Source organism: Diabrotica virgifera, chromosome 9 (assembly GCF_917563875.1).
Source record: "Diabrotica virgifera virgifera chromosome 9, PGI_DIABVI_V3a".
Taxonomy (NCBI): domain Eukaryota; kingdom Metazoa; phylum Arthropoda; class Insecta; order Coleoptera; family Chrysomelidae; genus Diabrotica; species Diabrotica virgifera.
In genome coordinates, this window is record NC_065451.1 from 208,281,765 (window position 1) to 208,306,997 (window position 25,233).

The 25,233-nt window shown below is 35.2% G+C and overlaps 2 protein-coding genes and 1 non-coding gene across 3 annotated transcripts in view; 2 read left to right on the top strand and 1 right to left on the bottom strand.

Annotated features, from left to right (window-relative positions):
- Positions 1-25,233, bottom strand: part of LOC114331698 (uncharacterized) — an 81,212-nt gene that overhangs the window by 6,281 nt on the left and 49,698 nt on the right. The window contains exons 15-16 of the mRNA XM_050660796.1: positions 17,169-17,389; positions 15,095-15,289 (exon numbers count right to left, since the gene is read on the bottom strand). Coding sequence (XP_050516753.1) covers positions 15,095-15,289; positions 17,169-17,389 — 416 coding nt within the window. The remainder of the gene's footprint in view (positions 1-15,094; positions 15,290-17,168; positions 17,390-25,233) is intronic.
- Positions 37-5,292, top strand: LOC126892834 (uncharacterized). The gene is made up of 2 exons (XM_050662571.1): positions 37-169; positions 3,912-5,292. Exon 2 carries the CDS (start codon positions 3,912-3,914, stop codon positions 4,509-4,511), a length of 600 nt encoding a protein of 199 aa, XP_050518528.1. The 5' UTR covers positions 37-169; the 3' UTR covers positions 4,512-5,292.
- Trnaa-ggc (transfer RNA alanine (anticodon GGC)) lies at positions 23,073-23,146 on the top strand. Its single transcript has one exon. It is a non-coding gene; the product is annotated as a tRNA-Ala (tRNA).

Below are 25,233 nucleotides of genomic sequence, written 5' to 3' on the forward strand. Positions count from 1 at the left end.
GGTGGTGTTTCTACCGCCTAGAGTCACAGATACCTACAGCCCCGTCATTGAGGAGTTTTCGAGCGGGAAGTATTCGATAGTTTATCACGGCCTGGTGGACTGCGGCCAACAGTACCAGCCCATGACATCATTTAAAATTATCTAAGCGAAAATACTGAGAGAAAGAGAGGTAAGCAATATGGATATTGTTAAACAATGTAAAAATTTACTGTTATTCATCAAAAGAATCAGAAAGATAGTTTTTGATAAATTCACAGCTAAAGACAAAGAAATTTGGGTGAAACGCTTAACGAAACAAATCAAAACTTGTAATAAAGTAATAAAAAAACGCACTTTGCCTATAGGTACAATTAGAAAACTGCAAACGCATGTAGGACATTTTAAACATTTTAAACAGATTATTTTCAATAGACATGTCGGTATGGGGCTAGACAACAAACTAAAACATAGAGTTAAATGGGAAAATGTAGTTTCCGCGTTTAAAAGTCGAATTAAAACTGGAGTTATAGTTAATTTATGGCATAAGGACTTAGCACATTTCCTAAATGATTGTTATATTATTTTTAAAAATAAAATCAGAAAAATTTTAAAAGCAGATAAAGTTGTTAAAGTTAATGTTTGTTTTTGTGGAGAATTTATTAAAAAATCGGGGGAGGAGGAAATTGTAAATTTTAAATATTTTAATACAAAAAATGCTGTACTAGACGTATCTACCGATACAGAGCGGTGGTTTTTTGAGAATGTTAAAGATAAAATAAATCTTAAATTATCCGAGTTTCAGGAAAGGGACTCCGGTTTTGCATTAAATAGAATTGTATCTTTAGAAGTAAATATTAATCGATATGAAATTGGAAATGGTTCCTCGTATATTAAACTTCCTGAGAGTATTCAAAAAAAGCGTGCTTGTATTAATGTAAAAAATTCTGATCAAGCATGTTTTTATTGGGCAATAGTTAGTGCCCTCTATCCAGCTAAAGCACATAAAGAACTCCCATCCTCATACCCATGGTACAGTACAGTACTAAAAACAGAAGACCTAGAGGCACCAATGCCGTTACATCAAATTTCAAAATTTGAAAAATTAAATAATATATCAGTCAATGTATTTGCTTTAGAATTAATAGAAAATAATGAAAAGTCATTTTTCACAGTATATCCAGCTAGATTAACTAAAACAGTCGTTGCCAAACATGTAAATCTTCTTTTAATTCAGAATCACTATTTTCCTAAATTAAACGATTATGAAGCACCTCCAGTGGATAATGATAATTCAGAAATTAAGTACCACTACTGCCACATTACGGATATGTCTAAATTAGTTGCTGGTCAATTAAATAAAAGAAAGGCCAAATTATTTCTTTGCAATAGATGCTTAAATTATTTTTCAACTGAAGGGAAATTGTCGGAACATGAAAAAATGTGTGCAGATATGAATAATTGTAAAATGTCTTTTCCTAAATATGATGCTGTTAGTTTTAAAAATTATACTTATAAACAAACAACGCCATTTGTCATATATGCAGATTTTGAGTGCATGTTAGAAAAAGTTACAGACCTCCAAACATCCTGTTGTACTAAAAAATATCAAAAACATATTCCGTATAGTGCTGGATACTATGTAAAATGTAGCTATGATGAAAAGTTGTCTTTTTTTAAGAGTTATAGAGGCATTGACTGCATGGAGTGGTTTGCTAATGAATTACCAAATTTAGCTCAAAGTATTCATTCGAAAATTAAGAAAATTATACCAATGCAGGAAAACCCGAGTACCAGTAAAGCCACAAGGTGTCACATATGCGAAAAATGTTTTTCTCCTACAGATATCATTGTTAAAGACCACGACCATTTTACGGGGGAGTTCAGAAATTTCGCCCACCAAGCCTGTAATTTAAATTTCAAAAAATTGTTTGTCGTCCCAGTTATTTTTCATAATTTGAGTGGCTACGACAGTCATTTTATAATTTCAGAGTTAAGCAAAAAAGGAGATATTAGTCTACTTCCAGTCAATAAAGAAAAATACATTTCATTTACACTTAACGATGCTGTTACTAATATAAAATTTCGATTTATTGATTCATTAAGATTTTTAGGAGCCTCTTTAGATGAATTGGTCTCAACATTAAATAAAAATGACTTTAAAATTTGCAAGCGAGAATTTAGCAGGTTAAGTGACGATGAATTTAAATTAATAACTAAAAAAGGGGTATTTTGCTATGATTTTATTGATTCTTGGGAAAAATTAAACATTACCGATTTACCTCCAATAGAGGCATTTTATAATAAGCTAAACGATACGAATCTTACAGATGAGAAGTATGCTCATGCTAAAATAGTTTGGGATACCTTTAACATTGAAAATTTAGGTCAATATTCAGATTTGTACTTAAAAACCGATATTGTGCTTTTAGCAGATGTTTTTGAAACTTTCCGCAAAAAATGTTTTATAACTTATGGGTTAGATCCAGCCTGGTACTACACAATGCCCGGTTATTCTTGGGATTGTATGTTGAAATACGTGGGGTGTAACCTCGAGTTATTGCGTGACGTTGACATGATACTATTTATGGAGAAAGCAATTCGTGGAGGAATTTCAGTATGTAGCGGTAGAATGTCGGAGGCCAATAATAAGTACATGTCTAATTATGACCCCGCACAGCCCTCAAAATACTTAATGTATTTTGATGTCAATAATTTATATGGGTGGGCTATGGGAGAACCCTTACCCTACGGAGGGTTCGAATGGATGGATGCCAAAGACATTGATGTTATGTCTGTACCTGATGACTCTCCCGTAGGGTACATGTTACAAGTTGACTTGGACTATCCTCGCCAATTACATGATCTGCACTCAGATTTTCCATTCGCTGCCGAACACCGCAAAGCTTTGGGTTCAAATCATACTAAACTAATGACAACACTTTATAATAAAAAAGAATATATCGTTCATTATAGAAATTTAAAACAAATGCTGGCTAATGGGTTAGTTTTAAAAAAGATTCATAAAATTTTGAAATTTAAGCAGTCTGCGTGGCTGCGACCCTACATAGAATTAAATACTCGACTTAGAGCTGCAGCTACGAACGATTTTGGAAGAAATTTATACAAATTGGCCAATAATAGTGTATTTGGAAAGACTATGGAGAATATAAGGAAACATAGAATAGTAAAACTAGTCAGATCATGGAATGGGCGATATGGTGCTAAAAATTTAATTTCTAGTGCCAGGTTTCATAGCAGAAAGATATTTAATGAAAATTTAGTAGCTATAGAACTGATTAAATCAGATCTAGTTTTTAATAAACCCTTATACATTGGCATGACTGTTTTAGATATATCAAAATTATGTATGTACCAATTTCATTACGACTATATGCTTCCAAAATTGGGCGCAGATAAATGTAATTTAATGTATATGGATACCGATAGCTTTATTTATGAACTGTACTGTCATGATGCATATGAGGAAGTAATAAAACAAGATCTATCAAAATTTGATACATCCGATTACGCTGTAGATAATATCTATAATATTCCTCGCGTAAATAAAAAAGTTTTAGGAGTAATGAAAGATGAAAATAAAGGAGAAATTATGACAAAATTTGTGGGATTACGATCAAAAATGTATACTTTTAAAGTTCAATCTGGTCGAATCACTAAAAAAGCAAAAGGGACTAAATATAATATAGTAAAAAATGTTATAAAATTCGATGATTATGTAAACTGTTTAAATGATTTTAAGGAACAAACTGCTACTCAACACTCCATTCGGTCATATAGCCATAACGTCTATAGTATAGAACAAACAAAAATTGCGCTAAGTCCTTATGACGATAAAAGATATTTAATTCCAAATAGTTTTAGAACCCTACCATTGGGACATTACAGTATTTTAGAATAGATTTTTTTTGTAGATGAATGTTCCATCATTGACCGACCTGTCTATCAAAAAAATCTGTGAAACAACAGTATCAGCATCATATTTCATCGAGCAGTCCCCCTTGCCGTGGACATTAACAAAAATAATATTAAAAAAATTTCCTTTATATAAATGGGAAACGATGATAAGCAGTGCTAAAAATGATCCTATTCCTTCATATAAAGGAATAGAATTTATTGCTTGCTCTAAACACATACCGTCACATTTAAGAAATGTCGTATTAGGAAAGTCAGATTGGGGGAGTATATTTGAAGATGAACACTCCAGTTATTGTGTATGGGCTAATGGATATTATCTTAAGCAGCATCGCCTAAACGTATGTAAATCATGTTTTTTTGCATTCAAAAATGCTCATGAGACCTTAAATAAATTTTTACTGGTGCGTTACGACCATACTCACGAAGTTTATGATGCTGATGATATCGTTGAATGCGTATATCAGCAACCATATTATTGGTGCAATAGTTGCTTTACTCAAGTTTTATTCGATTTAAAAGATTACGAGTCTTGCGTTAATGCATTACATGAAATGCCTAGAAATAACAGGTTTGATGATTCTGAACCAGAAGTCTGAAGTAGGCAGTAATATTGATTCTTTTTTAAGGAACAAACTGCTACTCAACACTCCATTCGGTCATATAGCCATAACGTCTATAGTATAGAACAAACAAAAATTGCGCTAAGTCCTTATGACGATAAAAGATATTTAATTCCAAATAGTTTTAGAACCCTACCATTGGGACATTACAGTATTTTAGAATAGATTTTTATTGCAGAAGAACGTTGAAATGTCTCACAGATGTGTTACACCAGACCTATGGACTCCCGCTAATCTGCAACAAATAGCAGCCAATAAAATTTATTGGGATGTAGTTGATGCTAATACAAAGACATTTACGCTTCCAAGTGGAGAGCAACATCCTCTCCCTCAAGATGTGATTGGTATTGAACGATGGTACAGCAAGCAAGGATGTACCGCGAATTTTAAGATTCCCAAGCAAATACGATTCAGTTTAAACGTAAATTGTATAAGAGAATTAAAACTACAAATTGTGAAGAACTGTGAAAAAGTGATGTCATGCGGGTGTCGAAGATGCGGGGCTCCCTATGGATTCCCCCCAATTTACAAAAAATAGCGAATACAATCCTAAGTAAATTGTCTAAGAGAATTAAAACTACAAATTGCAAATATTTAAAAATTGATTTTTGAGACGAATTATGTTCATAAGCTACTATCTCTCTTTTGTACTAAACGCATAACAATATCCACTTGCTATCTCTCTCTTTCTTGTATATATATTGTAAAATAGTGTGTAATATATATATTATGGTAAAATAAAAACTCTAAATTGGTATTTTTTTTTTTATTTATTCAAATCATTAATTACCCTAATTTTATAAAAATAAATGAACTCCCTAAGAGCATTGTTTGTCATATCATCTGACATTATAGAACAAAAAGCATACAATATTTGCAAGGGGTTTAAACTATCTGCAGCATTTTTACAAAAATCTAAAACATTATAATAATATTCACAAAAGTTCAAATTTTCTAACAACTGCATACGAGGCGATAGCACACTAGTGTTAAGTTCAACAATTTGCTTCACTTCTTCTTCATCCATATAGTACTCCACACCATGCTTCTTAACAATAATGAATTTACAATCATCGTAAACTATCGGGGTAACAGTGCAGTATTCTTCGCATGGAAAAGTTGGGTGCATGAGGTCATCAGTTGATTGGAAAAAATCAATTAGTTGTTGTGTAATGATTGAAATAAAGGAATACCATTCGTATGCGCTGAGTGATATTCTGGTTGGTTTATATTGCTGAGATAAAATCACTGCAGGCGAAAATGATCTTGCAGGGCTTATACCACATTGTACTTCATAGCCCGATAACGTGTATTTTGTTGCAAGCAGGTAGAAAACTTCTGATTTGGCGGCAGCCTCATAATTTTCCAAAGCTCTATCTAATTCTTGATTATAGTCTTCGTTGCTAGGCATATCGATGCTAAATTCACAACCACCTGAGGAATACCCACTATCTTGAGAGCCACCTGAAGAATACCCACTATCTTGAGAGCTCATGTTCACTTGTACTGACATTGATACTGAAGCATGAGTTCTTTTATATTCCCCTACTCCTTGTGGTAAAAACAACCTCTTTGCAAAAAATGTATTGCTACGCGGCGGATTAAAAGATAGATCCTCCTAAACTACGTCATTAACGTTAATCCAGCTGTTATGTTTGCTGTCCATACCGAGCCATTTCACATACATCTTATTGCCTTTTCGTCTAAGTACTTTTTCAACCAAGTAAATGTCAGGGTTTAATGTTTTCTGTAATTCTTCTTCGTAAAACCCCCCGCTAATCGGTATACCGTGCATGTCTTCAAGCAAATACGTTATAGGATTTGTTATCTTAACTTTTACAATTTTAAATAATTCCGTCGTCCAATTGGGCGTGTAGGCCTTTTCAAATAAATGTTTTGTCTTTGAGACACGCACAATGTCACCAATTTTATATTTTCTTGGACCAGCAATTTTTAAATGACTATAACTCTTGTTTAAAATAGCTTTTTCGTTGGATTTGTTGACCTGAGATGGTGTGTATCCCGTTTTACTGTGCCTTGTATTGTTGTATTCCTCGGTAATTACAGGTAGAGCTTCTAACCATTTGTATGATCCATGTAAACTGAAATACTTGTACAACTTTGCTTTTAACGTTCTAATGACTCTTTCACAAATGGCGGCTTTTTTAATCGTGTAGGTGCTGTAATGATTAATTTCGTGTTTTTTCATTAAATTTTGAAATTTTCTGTTATAAAATTCTGTTCCCTGATCGGATTGGAGGTTCTTCGGAAGTCGTCGAGTATGGGCGAGAATATCCGAAAATGCTTGAGTAATTTCCTCGCCAGTCTTGGTCTTTAGAGGGCGTGTCCAAACATATTTTGAAAAACAATCAATTACGACTAGTATTAGTTTAAAATTTTTATTTTGGTGTGCGTAAGGACGCATTTCGGCCAAATCCATTTGCCACAAGTCATCGATTCCTTTGATTATTGTTCGTCGACGAGGATAGATTTTTCGTGCTGGTTTATGCAATTCGTTCACCACCTGTTCCTTTTCTGTAGACATTTTCTTATTAACGACTTCCAGCATCTACATCTACAACATGTGTGCGCAATAGATCAATATTACGTACTATATCCTGTAATGTTTGCTCCACTTGTTTTAACCTCTGTTCCATCTTCATATCGTGCATCGTATGGTTTGCAAGTGTTTCTGCAGCTTCTTTTATGCTTTTATCCGTATCCTTTTTTAGTGTATTCACATCATCTTTGATTATTTTTTTCAATTTTTGCTCGAGAAGTGGAACTGTGGTTTTATGAAGCTCTTCTCTTACTTGATTTAGTTCGATCGCTAAATGTGGAACTGTGGTTTTATGAATTTCTTTTTGTACTTCGTTTAGTCCGACGGCTAAATCCTGTATATCATTAGTTTTTTGTTGCAACAACTTATTTATATTGTTCTCCGTATCCTTTTTTAGCGTATTCATAGCATCTGCGATTATTTTTTGTAGCTTTTGCTCGAGCAGTGGAACTTCTTTTCTTACTTCGTTTAGTCCGATTGTTAAATCTTTTATATTAATAGATTTTTGATCTAATATCGCATCATGGGCTTTAATTATTGGAAAGTATACGCTACGCATCTCATTTATTAGATTATCAACGTATTTTTTCGTTGCAGCATCACTATATTCTGATGGGTCCTTAACATTACAAATTTTCACATTTTCGGCATTAATGTTTCCGGCAGGAGTATGTGGAAATGTAACTCGTACTGCCTTTTGGGTGATACTGTTACGAGAGTGATGACCGAATTTGTCGACACTCATAATGGAAATGATGCCATCATTCTCAGTTACTCTATTATATTGGCTTCTTTTAGTTCATTGATGATAGCCACGATTTCGTTGTCGTGAGATGTGTTGCCGGCGTCTTTCGAAGCCACCAAGAGTTTAAGACGATCAACTAACTCATTGACGTCATCCCAATAAATATACTCTAAGGGTGCAGCGTTGTATGTTAAACGAGAGTCATCCAACCCCGTTCCTTTGACCGTAGATGAAGATGCTGACCGAGCTGTTTTCGTTCTGTGGTCGAGTTCTTTTTGTGATCGAGTTGCATGCTTTTTCATTGTTGCATCAGATGGTTTGAATAGAGGTTTAATAATAGAATGATATTTTTCTCCGCTGGAACCTTTAAGGCGTCCTAAGGTATCCAGATGAATCTCTGTGTTAATCAGCAGTGTTTTATACTTTTGTAAATCCTCATCATTATACTGTTCTGGGTTTGGGTTGGCATAAAATAAAAGGTGATATAGGCCTGGCGTACCACTTAACCTACGTTCTTCAAAATCCCGTTCTCGAATTATTACTATGTCTCCATTGTCTTTGTCAAAGTTTATTCGACGTTTTCCCAATATCCAGCCACTAATACTATCGTAAAATGGACCATAGTTTTTATCGATTTTATCGTCTTTTATCAAATATTCTTTTATGTACTTGTGACTTATTGGAGGATAGTGGTCGATATATTCGTCTGTGGCGTCCATCGGAATCTCGTTAGAACCGGAGATTGGCTCTTGAATGTTTTCATCAGGTGCCTCGGGTGCATCAAGAAATACATCCTCATCCTCCTCCTTTTTCACCTCTTCTTTTTTAACATGTCCAAACTTGTTAGTGATAGTATGATGTAACGTTTTTGATGATTGAGCAATATCCTTGAGAGGCTTCGAGATTGGTTTAAAAAGTTTATTTAGTGACTCATCTTGCTCTGTTCTACCTAACTTCAATGCCAAATATTTTTTGCGAATTGATCTAGCCAATTCGGTAACTTTCTTCTTGCGAAGGGCAATGGCGACCGTATCATCTGGCATTTTGCTGGCGACTAAACAAACACCTTACAATTTTATATATTTATCAAATCCTTTGCGATATCGTCCATTGTTGAGAGCAAAATCTTTCATAATTACCACAGTACCATACCTATCTCTCCAACATTCTGAACACATTTTTTTAAATTCATCAAATGACATGTCTGGCGATACGTGTTCATCAAATATATGTTTCAAATTTATCTCGTCTTGCTTGAACAGCACAATCATGTTACAATTGTCTCTTATTAGCTGCTTAGGTATTTTTGAATATGTTTGGCATAAGTAAGCCGCATCGATATCTTTATGTCTGCACATGGAATAATACTCACGAATCTTGTGTTGGCCATCACATGCGACATCGTCAAATAAAAACACAGAGTTTGGTTGAGCTTTGTTGGGATCAATAATTTCTTCATTGTCTTTAAATGGAAAATACCCTACACCTTTGACTTGCGCTAATGCATCTCGCAATAGTTGGTATTTCGGTTGAAAGAGGGATTTTGAATAAACATAGACATTTTTAAACTTGACGCCATTTGGACTAAATAAAAGTGATAGCATGGCGTTAGTTTTTCCACATCCACTTGGACCACAAATAATGGCTCTGAATGAGTTTGGTAATAATTTTCCATGTTTACTGTTGGTTGCTTTCTGTACAATATCTAGATTATCAATTGGTAACGTCTGCTCTTGTTGAATGACTCTCATCGTGTGTTAAACGTAGTAAAAATATGAACAATATATTACCAATGTCACCAAATGCATGACCATCAGTCCAATGTTGGTGTTCAAAGGGGAAGGTCTTTTGAACTCTCTAATTAATAAACTTCCAGTTGAGCTTCATATTCCTGGTTATCAGTATTGTGGACCTGGAACAAAACTAAAAAAACGTCTTGCACGCGGAGATCCGGGAATTAATCCTTTAGACGCAGCTTGTAAACAACACGATATCGCTTATTCGCATCATACATCTCTCGAAGAACGTCACAAGGCCGATAAAGAATTGGAAGATAGGGCTTGGGAGCGATTCAAGTCTAAGGACGCTAGCTTTGGCGAAAAAAGTGCTGCTTTACTTGTAACCGGTGGAATGAAAACGAAAAGAAAGTTGGGAATGGGATGTCCTCGTCGTCGTGGAAGAAAGGGACGTTATTCTTTCAATCGGGATGTGGTACCTAAAATTGCAAAGTCCATGAAGAGAGGAGCATCGTTAAGAGATACTGCTTTGACAGCTGTACGAATAGCAAAATCGGTAATTAAAAAACTTGGTGGACGAAAAACAGTTGATCTTCCACGAGTGTTGCCACTAAAATCTGGAGGTTTCCTACCCCTCATACCCCTATTTGCAGGTCTTTCTGCATTGGGGGCTTTAGCCGGTGGTGCAGCAGGGGTGGCGAAGACTGTGGTTGACGCAAAGAACGCCCAAAAGAAATTGGAAGAGGATATGCGCCATAATAAGGCGATGGAACACATCGGCTCAGGTCTGTACTTGCGTAAGAAACCAAGAGGCGGATTCGGTTTGTATCTGAAAAAAAACTTCCAATAAAGCTACCCAATCGTCCGCTGTACGACTTAGAGATTGCGCATTACGCGAAAACACTTAAAATCCCACATTTTCGAGGTGTTTTCATGAATGACACTCTGCCTAGACACGGTCCTCGAAAACGTGAATGCGCAATAGTTAATCTAGATGCATCATCACACAGCGGAACACATTGGGTAGCATATAGAAAGATAAACAACGACGTAGAGTATTTCGATTCATTTGGTAATTTGAAGCCGACCAAAGAACTTGTTAAATATCTAGGTACACATACAAAAATTTTCTATAATAACCATCAGTATCAAACCTACAATCAAATCATTTGTGGACATTTATGCCTAAAGTTTTTATATAATGGAGCATATTAAAGGCATGGAACTGCTTCTGGACCATATGTTTCACAAAAAACGTTTTGAAGGATTCAGTGAAGAAGAACTAAAATTAATACCGCTAGATTATATTATACGAACTGTAGAACCTATAGAATTGTTATATATATGGCATAAATTGCCTGGGGAATATCGACAAGAATTTAACCTGCAGATACTACTTCCCTGCTTCGTGCATTACAACAGACCTGATTGGAGGACTCATTGTGATGGCCCACCCGGTTCTCAAGCATCTTGTCATTTATGTAAACTTGCTTTAGAACAAATAAAAAAAATGTGAATAAATTTGTTTTTTTACTGTATATAAACCTATTAATCTCTTGACCTGAATCAGTCATCATGTCGCAGTTGTTGAGAGTAAACAGCACGAATAACATATTCTCGTTTCAACCTCCCACACCGATCGTATTAGATCCGAAAAAAGATTACGAAATAGCTCTTCGATTTTTCCATTCTTACAACAGTATACCAAACATCGAAAATTGCAAGTTTTATTACTACGATGTCAATAACCGAGTGCAACATTTTGATTTCCCCGATGGATGTTATGAAATTATCGATATTGAGGAATACATACAAAAGAAATTGGGGGCTGCCAATACATCTAAACCTGACATGATATTTAGTCTAAAACCTAACCACAATACGTTGCAGTGCGAAATCTTCAGTCAATTTAAAATTTCATTTCAACCAAATGACAGTCTTGGTACAATATTAGGGTTTTCTCCCGTAATACTAAATCCTAGACAGACACATTCTTCAGATCTACCTGTTAGGATTATTAAAGTATCTAGCATACGCTTTGAATGCAACATTAGTACCGGAGCCTTTGACGGTAACAGACCTGCTCACACGCTCTACGAATTTGTCATACAATCAAATCCTGGGTACGCAATTGACGAAACCCCTCACAATTTGTTGTATTTACCTGTTGTGCCACAGCGTGAAATTACCAATATCACTGTGTTGGCTGTCGATCAAGAAGGACGACCTGTGAACTTTAGAGGAGAAGAGAGCACATTGGTGCTGGAACTTAGATCAAAAAGCAGATGGGATTAGTAATAGAACAATCTACCCAGAGAACGCCATTAGTTGTGCAACCATCTCAGCAGCAATATCTTAAACAATCTACCTACAGAACACCATTAGTTGTGCAACCATCTAAGCAGCAACATCTTACGTCCGCAAACAAATTGTTTTTACAAACGTTGGGTTTTAAACTGAAAAAATGACTACAATGTATGGAAAGAGAGCGCGTTCAAACAACATCACAATGCCTCCAATATTTGATATTTATCGTAAGCCAATATTTGATGAATCGATTCGAAAGGCTGAATACCGAACTTATGCACCATTCATCAAATCATTCAACTGCAATGATATTGTCGAATTTAGCATTAATCAAGTTGACTCGTTTTTTGCAATGAGCGAAACCTTGTTATGCATTAAAGGATCACTCGAAATAACTGGAAATGGTGGCGTCAAACTAGCAAATAATGTGGGTGCCTTCCTTTTCGATTCGTGTACGTACAGCGAAAGCGCAAGGGAGATGGAAACAGTGCGGGATCCTGGCATCGTAAGTGCTGTACGTGCCATGACATGTTATACGCAAGAAGATTCTAATTATATGGTTATGGCTGGATGGAATTACCCTAAGGATCCAATTCTAAACGCTGCAGATCATTCATTCAGCATACAGATGCCTCTTAAGCATGTTTTCAACATTTTTAATGATTATCCATTGATTACGTGTGGTCGTCAAACAATAAGACTAGTTCGAGCTCGAAATGATAACGATTGCATAGTTATTACAGAAAAACAAAACGCTGACAAAACTACAACTGTTACAACCGCTAAGATTAACATTACCAATATTGAGCTTAGAGTGAAGCACATATTCCCCAATGATGATATTAAATTGGAACTCATGAAATCTATTCAACAAGATCAACCTATAGTTATTCCGTTTAGAAAGTGGGAATTACATGAATTACCTGCTATTACGAGAGGTGCCAGGCGTGAAGTTTGGGCTGTTAAAACTAGCACATCAGTTGAAAGACCTCGTTATGTTATTGTTTTCTTTCAAACCAACAAACGCGACAAGATTACAGCTGATCCTACTTTATTTGACAATGTCAACATCCAAAGTATTAGATTATCGTTAAATGGAGAATACTGGCCAAACGAGAGAATGCAATTGGATTTTAGCAAAACCGATTACAATGAAGCCTATTTTAACTATACCGAATTTTATCCTAGCTACATACATTCCCAACAAAAACGACCTCTACTCGATTTCTCAGCTTTTAAGAATCGTGCATTGTTCGTTATCGATTGTTCGAAACAAGAAGAAAGCATGAAAGCATCCACCGTTGACGTAAAACTCGATATTGAAGCGAATAACGGTTTTCCCGACAATACCAAGGCCTATTGTATTATTATTCACGACTGTGTAATGGAGTACTTCCCTCTCACCGAAATTGTAAAAAGTCTAAATTAGATGCATGAGGTGTCAGTAGTACACGAGCAATCATCATGAGAATAGCATTCGTAGATATTCAGGGATTCGTTGTGGATGGGTGGTTTGTTCCTAAAGAACTTTCCATTGAAATAGGTTATAAACGAAGTCATTACATCTTTTTGCCTCCGAAACCATTCAATGCGCTAAGTAATGTGGATAAGAAGACCGCATCATACGTGGAGAAGAATCTGCTAGGCATCCGGTACTCTGATGGAGAAGTTGAACTATCTGAAATAAATAAGATACTGCAAACCGAGTTGTTATATACAGCTGACTGTATCTACGTTCGAGGGAAACAAAAAGCAGAATATTTGGATAAGAAACGCCACGTTTTTGGAATTTTTCCTCATATTATTGATGTTTGCAAGTTCGATGGTACGCCTCGTGCTGCTGGAAATCTTGGTTTTACTGCAAACCCCCCATGTCATGCCGCTGGATTATTTTCATGTGCAGAAACAAATGTGAATCGCCTGCGTGACTGGTTTGTCAATAAAATAATGCCAATGTAATTTTTCTGTGTACAAAATAAATATTTTTTAAAGTTATGGGTTTTTTATTTAAACGCCTTATTTATTGATCAAGTCTTATATTACATGATGATTCAACCATGACAATAAGGCCTACGCGACATTTCACGAGCCCACGTGACGTTTTGACGTGACGTTTTTACGTGCTTTGACGTGACGTTTTACGTGACGTGCTTTGACGTGACGTTTTACGTGACGTGCTTTGACGTGACGTTTTCACGTGCTTTGACGTGACGTTTTACGTGACGTGCTTTGACGTGACGTTTTCACGTGACATTTCACAAGCCTACGTGACGTTTTGATGTGACGTTTTTACGTGACGCGTTGACGTGCTGTGTTCCTTTTAAGTTCTTTTAATAAAAAAATTGCATTATGTTGTTGTTTTATTTAAATTCCAAAATTACCGCGCGCTTCGTATCTACGAGATCCGCGAAAAACTTAAGGTACCGACCGCGCATCTGCTTCGCGTTCCGCGAAAAATTAAGGTACCGATCGCACATCTGGTATCGCGCACCGCTGCGCCGCTGTGTTCCTTTTAAGTTCTTTTAATAAAAAAATTGCATTATGTTGTTGTTTTATTTAAATTCCAAAATTACCGCGCGCTTCGTATCTACGAGATCCGCGACAAAGGTACCGACCGCGCATCTGCTTCGCGTTCCGCGAAAAATTAAGGTACCGATCGCACATCTGGTATCGCGCACCGATCGATCAGCGCTAGAACGCCGTCACATCGGAACGCGCCCCATCGGACGTCGTCACATCGGAAAGCGCCCTTTTGACACTATGCCGCCATGTTTTTTTGTATTCGTTATCTCCCGCCCATTCCAACGAGCCGTCGTACGTTTAAATCGGACCAATAGCAGCAGAGATACCATGTTTCTCTCTCTAACACACATACTTTCCTATATCAGCTGTGACATCACATACCTCTCTCTCTAACACACAGAATTCCCTATATCTGTAGTGACACCCGTTTAGATCATCTACTTTTTTCTTTTTTTTTTTTAAATTCTTTCTTTCTTTCTTTTAAATATTTTTAACACACTATTAAAAAAATGCATATTATGTAAACAAACACAACCGATATTTATTTAGGCCCTCTATTCACTGTTGCCAAATTTAAATTTTCTACCACATCAAGAAATATTTTTAAAAGTAACTGTCAGGAAATAACAATATAACGACTATTTAGAATGCATCGCATTAATTTATGATGATTCCTGTAGGTACTTACTATTTGTGGTTTTCTGCGTTGACTTGTAAGCTTGAGATCGGACTAAGCCTGTCGTCCCAGTATTCACAGCATCCATTGACATGCTACGGCTATGTGTTTTCGCCCACAATTTGTTCCTCTCGCCTCGTTCTCTTCTCTCGCTTAGTCCACTTAAGTGCTCGTTTAGGGCATAAAGCTTTTGTGTGATATCTTTCCCTAAAAAACTTAATATGTTTTAAATGATTCAAGTTTTTGTCATTTAATAAAAACCAATAAGATACTTAAAAACGTTACAACCTGATCAAACAATATGATCAATCTTCTTCTGCTAGTGCCGACTCCACTAATGAAGGTTGGCTATAACCATTGTAATTTCCTCCCTATCTTCTGTTTTTCTTAAATGCGTCTGTGTGTTTTACCCGGTCAAGTAGCGAATATTTTTCAGCCAGGATATTTGACATATTTCAGGGCCCCTTATTACTTCGATTTTACCCTTTATAATCAGCTACAACATTTCGTACTTATCATTTCTAAGCATGTTCCAAAAATATGCTGCTTTTCTCTTTTTAATGGTGGTCAAAAGTTCTCTGTATCTTCCTATTCTGTGCAACACCATTTCGTTCGTAATATGATCGGTCCATGGTATTTTCAAAATTCTCCTAAAAAACCACAACTCAAAACCTCCCAGATTTCTCATTAAGTCAACCATAACAGTCCAGGCTTCGACGCCATAAAGAAGAATAGAGTGGATATAACAGTTTACCATCCGATATCGGATTTACAGATTGAGTCTTTGGTTACTCAGAAATTTCCTCATCTCCAAAAAGGCTGCTCTTGATTGCTCTATTCTTGTTCGAATTTCTGATTTCGGATTTAGATCTTCCATAATCCAGACTCCTAAGTATTCCATTTTGTCCACTTTTGTTCAATATATTCAGTTGTTATCTGGATGAGCAACTATTTTCTAGCCTAAATTATCACTAAAAGCTCAAGATTAAGGGCAAACTCACTAGTATCTCCTAGGTTTTGTTAACTTATTGTACAAATCTCCCGCGCTGGGAGAACTACAGGAAGGCGTATTAGTTAATGGAGTGCGTCTGAACAACATTAGATATGCCGACGACGCTGTAGTTTTTGCAGACAGTCTAGATGGTTTGCAAAGAATAATGTCGCGCATATCAGATATAAGTAGAGAATACGGACTTGATCTCAATACGAAAAAAACAAAGTACTTGGTAGTCAGTAAGCGCGAAATATTAAATACACAGCTTTTGGTTAACCAACAACTAATTGACAGGGTCGACAGCTACACATACCTTGGTACCAACATAAACAGCCAGTGGGACCACTCAAGTGAAATAAAACAACGCATAGGAAAAGCGAGATCAGTGTTCATAATGATGAAGTCTCTTTTCAGAAGCCACGATTTACCTCTTGCTACCAAAATCTCTATCATCAGATGCTAAGTATTTTGTACGTTATTATACGGAGTAGAGGCCTGGGCACTTTACGAGGCTTCTTTGAGAACACTCGAGGCATTCGAGATGTGGTGTTACAGGCGCATTTTGAGAATTTCGTGGGTGGATCGTGTGACTAATGTTGAGGTTCTACGTAGAATAGGCAAGGAAGGCGAGATTATTAACACAATCAAAAAGCGCAAACTAAAATATCTTGGCCATGTTATGAGGAATGAACAGAGATATGGCTTGTTGCAACTCATTCTTCAAGGCAAGGTATTTGGAAAGAGAGGACCAGGGAGAAGAAGAATATCTTCGCTTCAAAACCTGAGAAAGTGGTTTAATACATCGACAACCGGACTATTCAGAATATCAGCAAGCAAAGTTAGGATAGCCATGCTGATCGCCAACATTCGGAACGGATAGGCACCTTAAGAAGAAGAGATTGTACAAATATTAACCTTTACCATCACTTGCACTATACTCTGCTTTTTTACTTAACTAACTCGAAGAATTTGATAATTATATACAAGTGATCAAAACACGAGGCATTATTAGATTTTCTAATGATCGTGGAGAAAAGGTTTCTACGAAAACTAAAAAATATATTACACACGTTACATGTATATCTTACCTACCTATAATACTGTCCAATACAGTTTTCAACATCGGTCTATGCCTTAGAACTCTCTCTAATTTCATCCTAGGCCAGCAAAGATAGACACTGTCCTCTTCTGCAGTAATCGTCACCTGGAAAACGTCGTCTGATTGTTCGTGATTTGCTTCCCATTCTGGAGAATCCACAAACTGGTGCATGTTTATAAAATGCAAATGGGTGTCATCGCAAGTAACTCTTAATCTACAAAAGCCAGTAAAAATGTATGTACTACTATCGATCAATCTATAACAAGGGATTGGACTGCGTAAGTCCTAGGTTTTCACCCACGTGAATTAGACCTGGATCACGCGTGCCAAAAAAAAGTTGATTAATAGGAAGCTGAAAATTTGTTAATAGCTTAACAGCCTCTAGTCGGACAAACTTTGATGTATGGGAACACTGGAACAGAGGAAGTTTTAGTTGTGGAACAGGTTAAAAATTTGAAACATCAGACTACGAAAACGTTCCATGTATTTTGTCAGACAGAACTTCCAATTGATTTGTTGCTATTTCATTACACTCTCATGCAAAAATCAGACTGGTGTTTATCACCAACTGGGCATTTTAACGAATGGAACACAAAGAACATGTCAAATGATAGGCATTATATTGGTGATAAATAGCAGTGTGATTTTTGCATGAGAGTTTAATGAAATGGTAACAAATTAATTGGAAGTTCTGTCCGACAAAATACATGAGGCGTTTTCGTAATCTGACGTTCCAAATTTTTAAACTGTGCCACAATTAAAACTTCCCTTGTTCCAGTATTCCCGTACGTCAAAGTTTGTCCGACTAGACACCGTTAAGCCAGTAACAAATTTTCAGCTTCCTATTAATCAACTTTTTTTTGGTACGCGTGATCCAGGCCTAAATGAGTGTTCTACATTTCAGTCGAAACAACTAATTTATAAAGAAAGCCGGTTCCAAAGTAATGAAATTAAAATTAAACTAAATATTTGAACTCATCTTGTAAATACGCGTTCACAGCTTCACAGATATATCATATGTCTAGTTTGAGATATTTTTGAAAACCTTCCGGTCATAACGTTTTAACCAGAACAAATATCCTCTACAAATGCAATTTAACATTTTGTAGATTATCTTTGAAACCGGAAGTACATATTCGGATTCTTCTTATGAAAAAATTGTCTGGGTGAATTTTTGGAAAAATTTATTTACCAAATGCTTAAGTTTTGTTATAACGAGCGATCCACAATTATTGGGATCAAAGCTATCTGTGCAAAAAATTACGTATGTCGTTTTAATCTGAAAGACCGCCGGAGTGTAACGTCACGGACAACTGCGGCTATATTCAGTGTTGTTATGATCACTTTTCCAAAGATTGAAAACACATTGAAAAGATACCCAATCTCAAGACCGTTTAATTCGTATAAAGTTAAAATTTTGCTTGCTCTGCTACTTTTTATGTTCAATTATAGTGTTTTTTAAGTTGACGTACACGTACGTACACTGACAAGTATTTGTCAAAGTTGACGTAAACTGAAAAGTATATCTAAATTAATAATAGACATGCACTGTATAGCTAGCTATCTCTGTCGTTCAGAGCCACCTATGGTGACAATAATTTTGGATCACACGTTATTATAATTGATGAATTAATTTATAAATAGTTTTCCTGAAGTAGACTTTTTTTTTATAAAAATTTACGTTTACCTTTCAAAGCTCTTAATACAAATATTTTCATTCGAAAGCTGTATAAATATCTAAAGGGTCTTTGTTTAAACAGATTATAAAATTTTTGTTATAATAAATAAATTACTTTATTATAACAAAACTAAAACATTTTTGGCGTTTGGCTCTACTCGAGTTACTTCAGATTTAAAAAAAAATGAAGAAAATTGCTCTACGGCAGCGTTTCCCAACCGGTGGGTCGCGACCCACTAGTGGGTCGCGGGCGGATTTCAGGTGGGTCGCGACGTGGCTCTTACGGTAGCTGAATAACGTACATATACATATATTATCATGTGAGGGTGAGGGATGGGTCGCGAATATGAAAAAACATCAGAAGGTGGGTCGTCAGACATAAAAGGTTGGGAACCACTGCTCTACGGGAATCCGAGAAACTACATTTTTTAATTTATACCGATTTTGAACTTTAAAGTTTTATTTTCTTCAACCTAGTTTTTGATTTGAATTTTGGTATTTTTGGTATTTTTCACGCATAATACCAATCGATTTTATTGTAATAATAATATATGTTATGAGTCTCTTGAATATATGAAAATTCGTTTGTAGAAAGAGGACCAAAATAAAGAGGTATCTAATGGTTTGAAGATTATCATCCTACTGTTTAAAACTTCGTCAATATAAACTCGAAACAGAGAATACTCAGAATATTAAAAGCTGGGTTTAAGGCCCAATATGTCGCCTGTCAAAATTTTCAATGTGTTTTAATGTATTCATTTTCGTCGAATAGTGAGAAAATTAATAAATATTTGTGAAAAATTTAAAAGCAGAATGAAAGATTACGTTATTACCGAGGGTCGAAAGTCCCGAGAAAGAATTACTCAAGTATGTCGCTCTATTACTAGAACATTTGCTAAATTTCGTGAAGAATTTGAAAATAGGGTGTATTATTGTTTACCAAATAACGGAATTCACATTAAATATTTACTTAATTGACATTTTTAATAAATTTTTAATTCAACAAAACCTTATTAAATTTTTCATTTAAGCCAAAGTTTCACATTTATTGCTTCACCCTGTATACTTATTATTTATAGCATTGAATAGCATTTTTTAAAGCTTTTTCAATGATGTATCACAAGTAGGGGTTTGCATTTTAAACTTTTTTGGTTGTGGTGGGTGGGGCCTAGGGGGTTGATGGGGGTGAGTTCTCTTTCATGTCATTTTAGTTCCCCCTTACTATCCTAGAAACGGTTTCAAGCATTTTTCGATATCAGCTTTTGTTCGTGAGATATAGCCATTGTAAGTTTTAAAATTGACACACTGTATAAAGCAATAATTGGAGATATAATATGTTAAAGTTTGGCAGAGAAAAGTTGGCATTCTCAGAGTGTGTGTAGCTACAACTGATCCTTGTGAAAGCTTAAAGATTTTAGCTGATACACGATTTGTTAATACAAGTATATTCTCGTATGACGTTTGAGATAAAAACACAGCCAAGATTGTAATATGGTGCCAGGCATCTATGGAAATTAATCCAGGCCTCGAGAGATTTTCCGAATAATGCCTCATCAATTATCAATAAAATTATTCAAGACAATGCTTAATTTGCGCTTCCGGAAATCATTTAAACTTGTATGTTAATAGATTCAGGTCAACGTATTAGAGAGGTTGCTGTCAGAAGAATTGTAAAATGTAGGAAGGCTGGTATAAAAATTGCATTTTCATAGTATCCCAAATCCCTAAATCAATTTCGATGCAGAAGATTACATAGATCTAATAGACTGGATTAATAGTGCTCTAACAGATCCTCTTCTAATAAATCCTCTTCTAATAATTCTAATTTGGCCGACGAGGAATTGTGGGACATGGTGAAACAAATTCCAAAGTTTGACAATTTTCCTTGCCATACTCAAGCGGTGGAGAGGTGTGTGAAGATAATTATTACTGATGCGTCAATAAAAGTGTGTGGTGAAGAATCTAGAGATGGTTACATTCGAGTTAAACTTGATGCCAGAAAGAATTAGCCGATATTTAAAAGTAAATGTCGATACTATACTTCAAGAAATGAGTAAGTAAAAATGTTGAACAAAGAAGGGTGGGCGGGTGGAACTCACCGTGCAGCTACCTCATCGTGGTGAGTTCTGGGTTAAATGAATATACGAAATAATGTTAAATATGTGCATAATAGTGTAATGTAAAAACCTTTCGTGCCGAATATTGATTCAAGCAAAGATCTGCACAGTTCACAGCGCAAAAATAATAAATACATATGCATTGTTTACCCCTCTTTTATGTTTTTAGTCCTGGGGTCCGGTTAAATTTTTTTAGATCATGATGAAAATTTTTTAACGAGATAGTAGCATCGATTTTAATATTTTAGACACTAGCCGACCCAAAAAATAAAGCAAAAAAATAAATTTTTTTAGGCCCCCGGGGGCCCGGTCAAAGATAATTTAATTCGGCCTATGTTTGGTACACAGCAGTGGCGGCCCGTGAGGTAGTGCCATAGAGCCATGGCACTACCTTGCTAACTATCCATAAACATATTTTTTATCTTCAAAACTTTTTAATTCCTATTAATTTTTTTGTGTGTATTTCTTTTGATCTTCATAAATTATATAAAATATGGCAACTATGGGCGCAATACAATCCCTGCCGACAGCGGAGAGTATTCGACAGGAGAATCTCCTTCGCGCCGAAGTCAGTACTGGCACGAGTAAAGAGAGAAAGATTTTACGAGCATTATATGTAAGTGACAGAGAAAGAGCGATATTGGACTATTAGTATACCTTAACATTAGAATCTCTGTGCCAGGCACGAGGGTATGAAGCCAGGTCTATTTATTTTGAGTTTCTTTACGTGCTGGTTTGTCGCTTTTATTATGTATATTTTCTGTTAAAAAGTTTTTGTATTTATAATTAAACTTTTGGTGCATCATGATCGTGGGTAGTTTGATAATATTTTGATTATTTCTTAAGTTTAATTTATTAATTGACAATAAAGATTAGTATTTTAAAAATTTTTTTGGTGGTTTTTCGCTAGAAAAAAAAACTACAAATGTTACAAGGTGTTGTGGGGCTTTCGAGTTAGCTTTAAGAGGTCACGACGAAAAAGAAAATTCAGAAAATAGAGGCATATTTAAGGAGCTGGTCAATTTTAGTGCCGAATTAGATAACGACTTAAAGGTTCATATTATTCAAAGTACCAGATCTTTCAAAGGTCTACCTTCTCCGGACATTTAGTTGCTTCTAATTTATTTATGTCGGAGAAGTTTTCTGCTTATAAGCATCAGTTCTCCGAATCATTTCTTAATGAACCATGGAGACAATTTTAATTTTTAAGCAAAACTCGGTTTAAAACTGAATTAGAAGTAGGTACTGTATTAGCGAGACGAATTAAGTACTACCTCTGGGGCTGTTTCGCTATCGGTTTTATTGTAGAGGGAAGGTTCAAAAAGCACATTTGAAGAAACTATTAAACTTTTAAGTATTTTAGTTACCATTCCTATATCAACATCTGAAGCAGAACGCTGTTTTTCGATGTTTACATCGAAACCTAGTGCTTTAGGTATGCTATCTGCAGAAAAGCATTTTGTAAATTGTATTGATAATTTTAATTATAAAGTCATTGAAAACTTTGCAACCAAAAAATAGAAGAATGAACTTCATATATCGTAAACTTTAAAAGTGACATTACAAAAATTTGTGCATGTGTGTGAATAATGAAATAGTATTATTTTTATAAATTGGTAAATAGAGACTAAATCGTAATAACAATTTTCAAGCACTATCAGCAGTAAATGCTGGTGGTAGGTTAAGAGGTTTTTATTATTAATTAATTTACGGAACTGTTTTGATCAATGTTGGACAATTGCTTGGCACCTCAGATCAATAAACTTAAGATATGTACATAAGATAAAAGTATCCGCGCATATTTTTTTTAGTTTTTGTTGTCAGTATACCTTTTTTTGACAATATCGTGAATCCGTCACTAAAAATTTTGGCGGCTGCCCGAGTTGTGGCACTACCTTCTTAAAGTGGTACGAGCCGCCACTGGTACACAGTATAAGGACTACCATACACAACTTCTTTTTACTAGCCCGTTTAAAATTTCGCAAAAAAATTTTTTGCCCATTTTCGGCCCGGCCTATTGAACATGCCATTTAAAGATAATGTAGTTCGTGATGTAGTGATGGATGTGTGAATCCCAAAAGTTTTATATTATTTCTTCAAAAGCCGAAATAGCTCAGTTGGAAGAGCGATTAGACTGGCTATCTAAAGGTCCCTGGTTCGATTCCCGGTTTCGGCAATTATTTTAGTTATAATATGTGACGATTTTTCGCAACTAAAATTGATTACTAATTAAGGGTTTATAGAAATGCTAAAAATCGAATTTTTAAATACGAAGTTATAATATTTAAATTAGTAGATATAATTATAATTTTTAATTAGTTTTCTGAATAAAAACACGTGAATTGGGGCACTGTTTCATGTCTTTTAAATATTAAATGATTAAGGGGTTCAATTATAGCCTATCTATATCTATCCAATGGCACTACAGCCCAAACTGGGCCTTTGCCTCTTTCAGCAAGCTTCTCCAATCACCTCGATTTACTGCTGTTCTTTTCCATGAATGCGTTTTTAGGAGGTTTTTGGCATCCTCATCTACTTCGTCTTCCCATCTCTTTTTTGGTCTTCCAACAGGTCTTTTTCATTGCATTCTTGGATTTAGCAATTTTCTGAGGACTCCGTTCTCATGCATGCGGACTATGTGCCCTGCCCACCGAAATCTCTGCCGTCCAGTGTATTATGCTAGGGTTGGTTCGCTATATTGTTCGTAGATTTCTTTATTATATCTAATTCGCCACTTGTTATTTTCACTTATTGGACCTAGAATCCAACGTAATATTTTTTCTTTCGAACACGTCTAATGCATTGGCAGATCTCTGTGTTATAACCCATGTTTCATATTCATAACTTGTGATGTGATGTGAATCTATTCACGTGTTCTATATCGTCTATAAAATGTTGTTGCGCCTTTGTATTCGATCTGGTTTTTATGAGTAGTTCTGTTTCATTTGTATTTATTGCTAGTCCTACAACTTCTGCACTCTGTTTCAACTCAACGTAGGTTTCTTACGCCGCATTCTTTGTCCGCCGACTATACTATCAGAAAAATGCTGATTTTTTTATAATCGAATAAAAACTTTGCTCAAAACTTACTAAATACTGTAAAATACATAGAAATCAATGAACGGAAAAACGCAACCCTAATAATAGTCAGCTTGTGACAAATAATTCCCTAATTATAATTTCTAATTAGTTTCTTAAATAAAAGCACGTGAATTGGGGCACAGCTTCGTGTCGTTTAAATATTAAAAGATAAAGGGGTTCAATTATAGCCTATCAGCATAAACTAATTTAAAGAAATTTATCTTTAAATAATTAATTAGAAAATAACGTTTAGGTTCGTATAATAATTTAATTGTGATTTCCAGATGTTTTATTTCATGCTATAATATTTTAATAAATTATCAATATAACACAGTTTCTGGCATGCGTTGATTAACTTAGCGATTTCTATGATACATCTACAATTTCACACCATCAGTACGTAAAAGTACTATTTATATTTACAACAGTGCTAAAGGCCTTGTAGATCTCAAGACTTACAAAAAAAAAGGTTAATATCAGCCTTAGATGTCGTTTTCTGCATTGCTATGTCTTGTATGGTTAGTGTGACCAACTAGTCCTAAAAATCCGGGACATGGCCAGAATTACGAAGTCGTGTCCCGGCGTCCCGGACAAGGCTTCCGGGCCATCCGAATTTTCAATCTATTTTGATTTTTTGAATAAGTTATTCTTTTAAGAATTCACATCAAATTGAAGTGGTGGGACGAAAAAAAAATTATATTTTTGATGGAATTAGGCACAACTAGTTGTAATGATAATTACGATAACCTAAGGTTAGATCCACATGGAAATCCAGTATTAGTTGATTTTTTTTCTTTTTTGAGAACGATTTTTGGATTGAAAGTTGAAACGTCAAAAACTGACAAAAATGTAATTATCGTTACAACCAATTGTGACTTAATCCGATCAAAAATATCATTGTCAACTAAAAATGTTAAATAATCAATAAAATGATGATATTCTTTTTCTCATGAGCATCTTTCAGTGCGTCACAGTTTTTCGATTTCTTTCTAACGCATTAAATTGTATGTGACAGAAAAAACGGCACGTCTGTGATTACAGACATTTATAACATTTATTCTAGCTGTCGATAGATGGCGCTATAATCGAAAAAAATATTTACGAATTATATAATATATCTACGAATATAATCTGTACAATTTATAAGACTATACAAATCAAAGAAAATACCATTTTATAAAT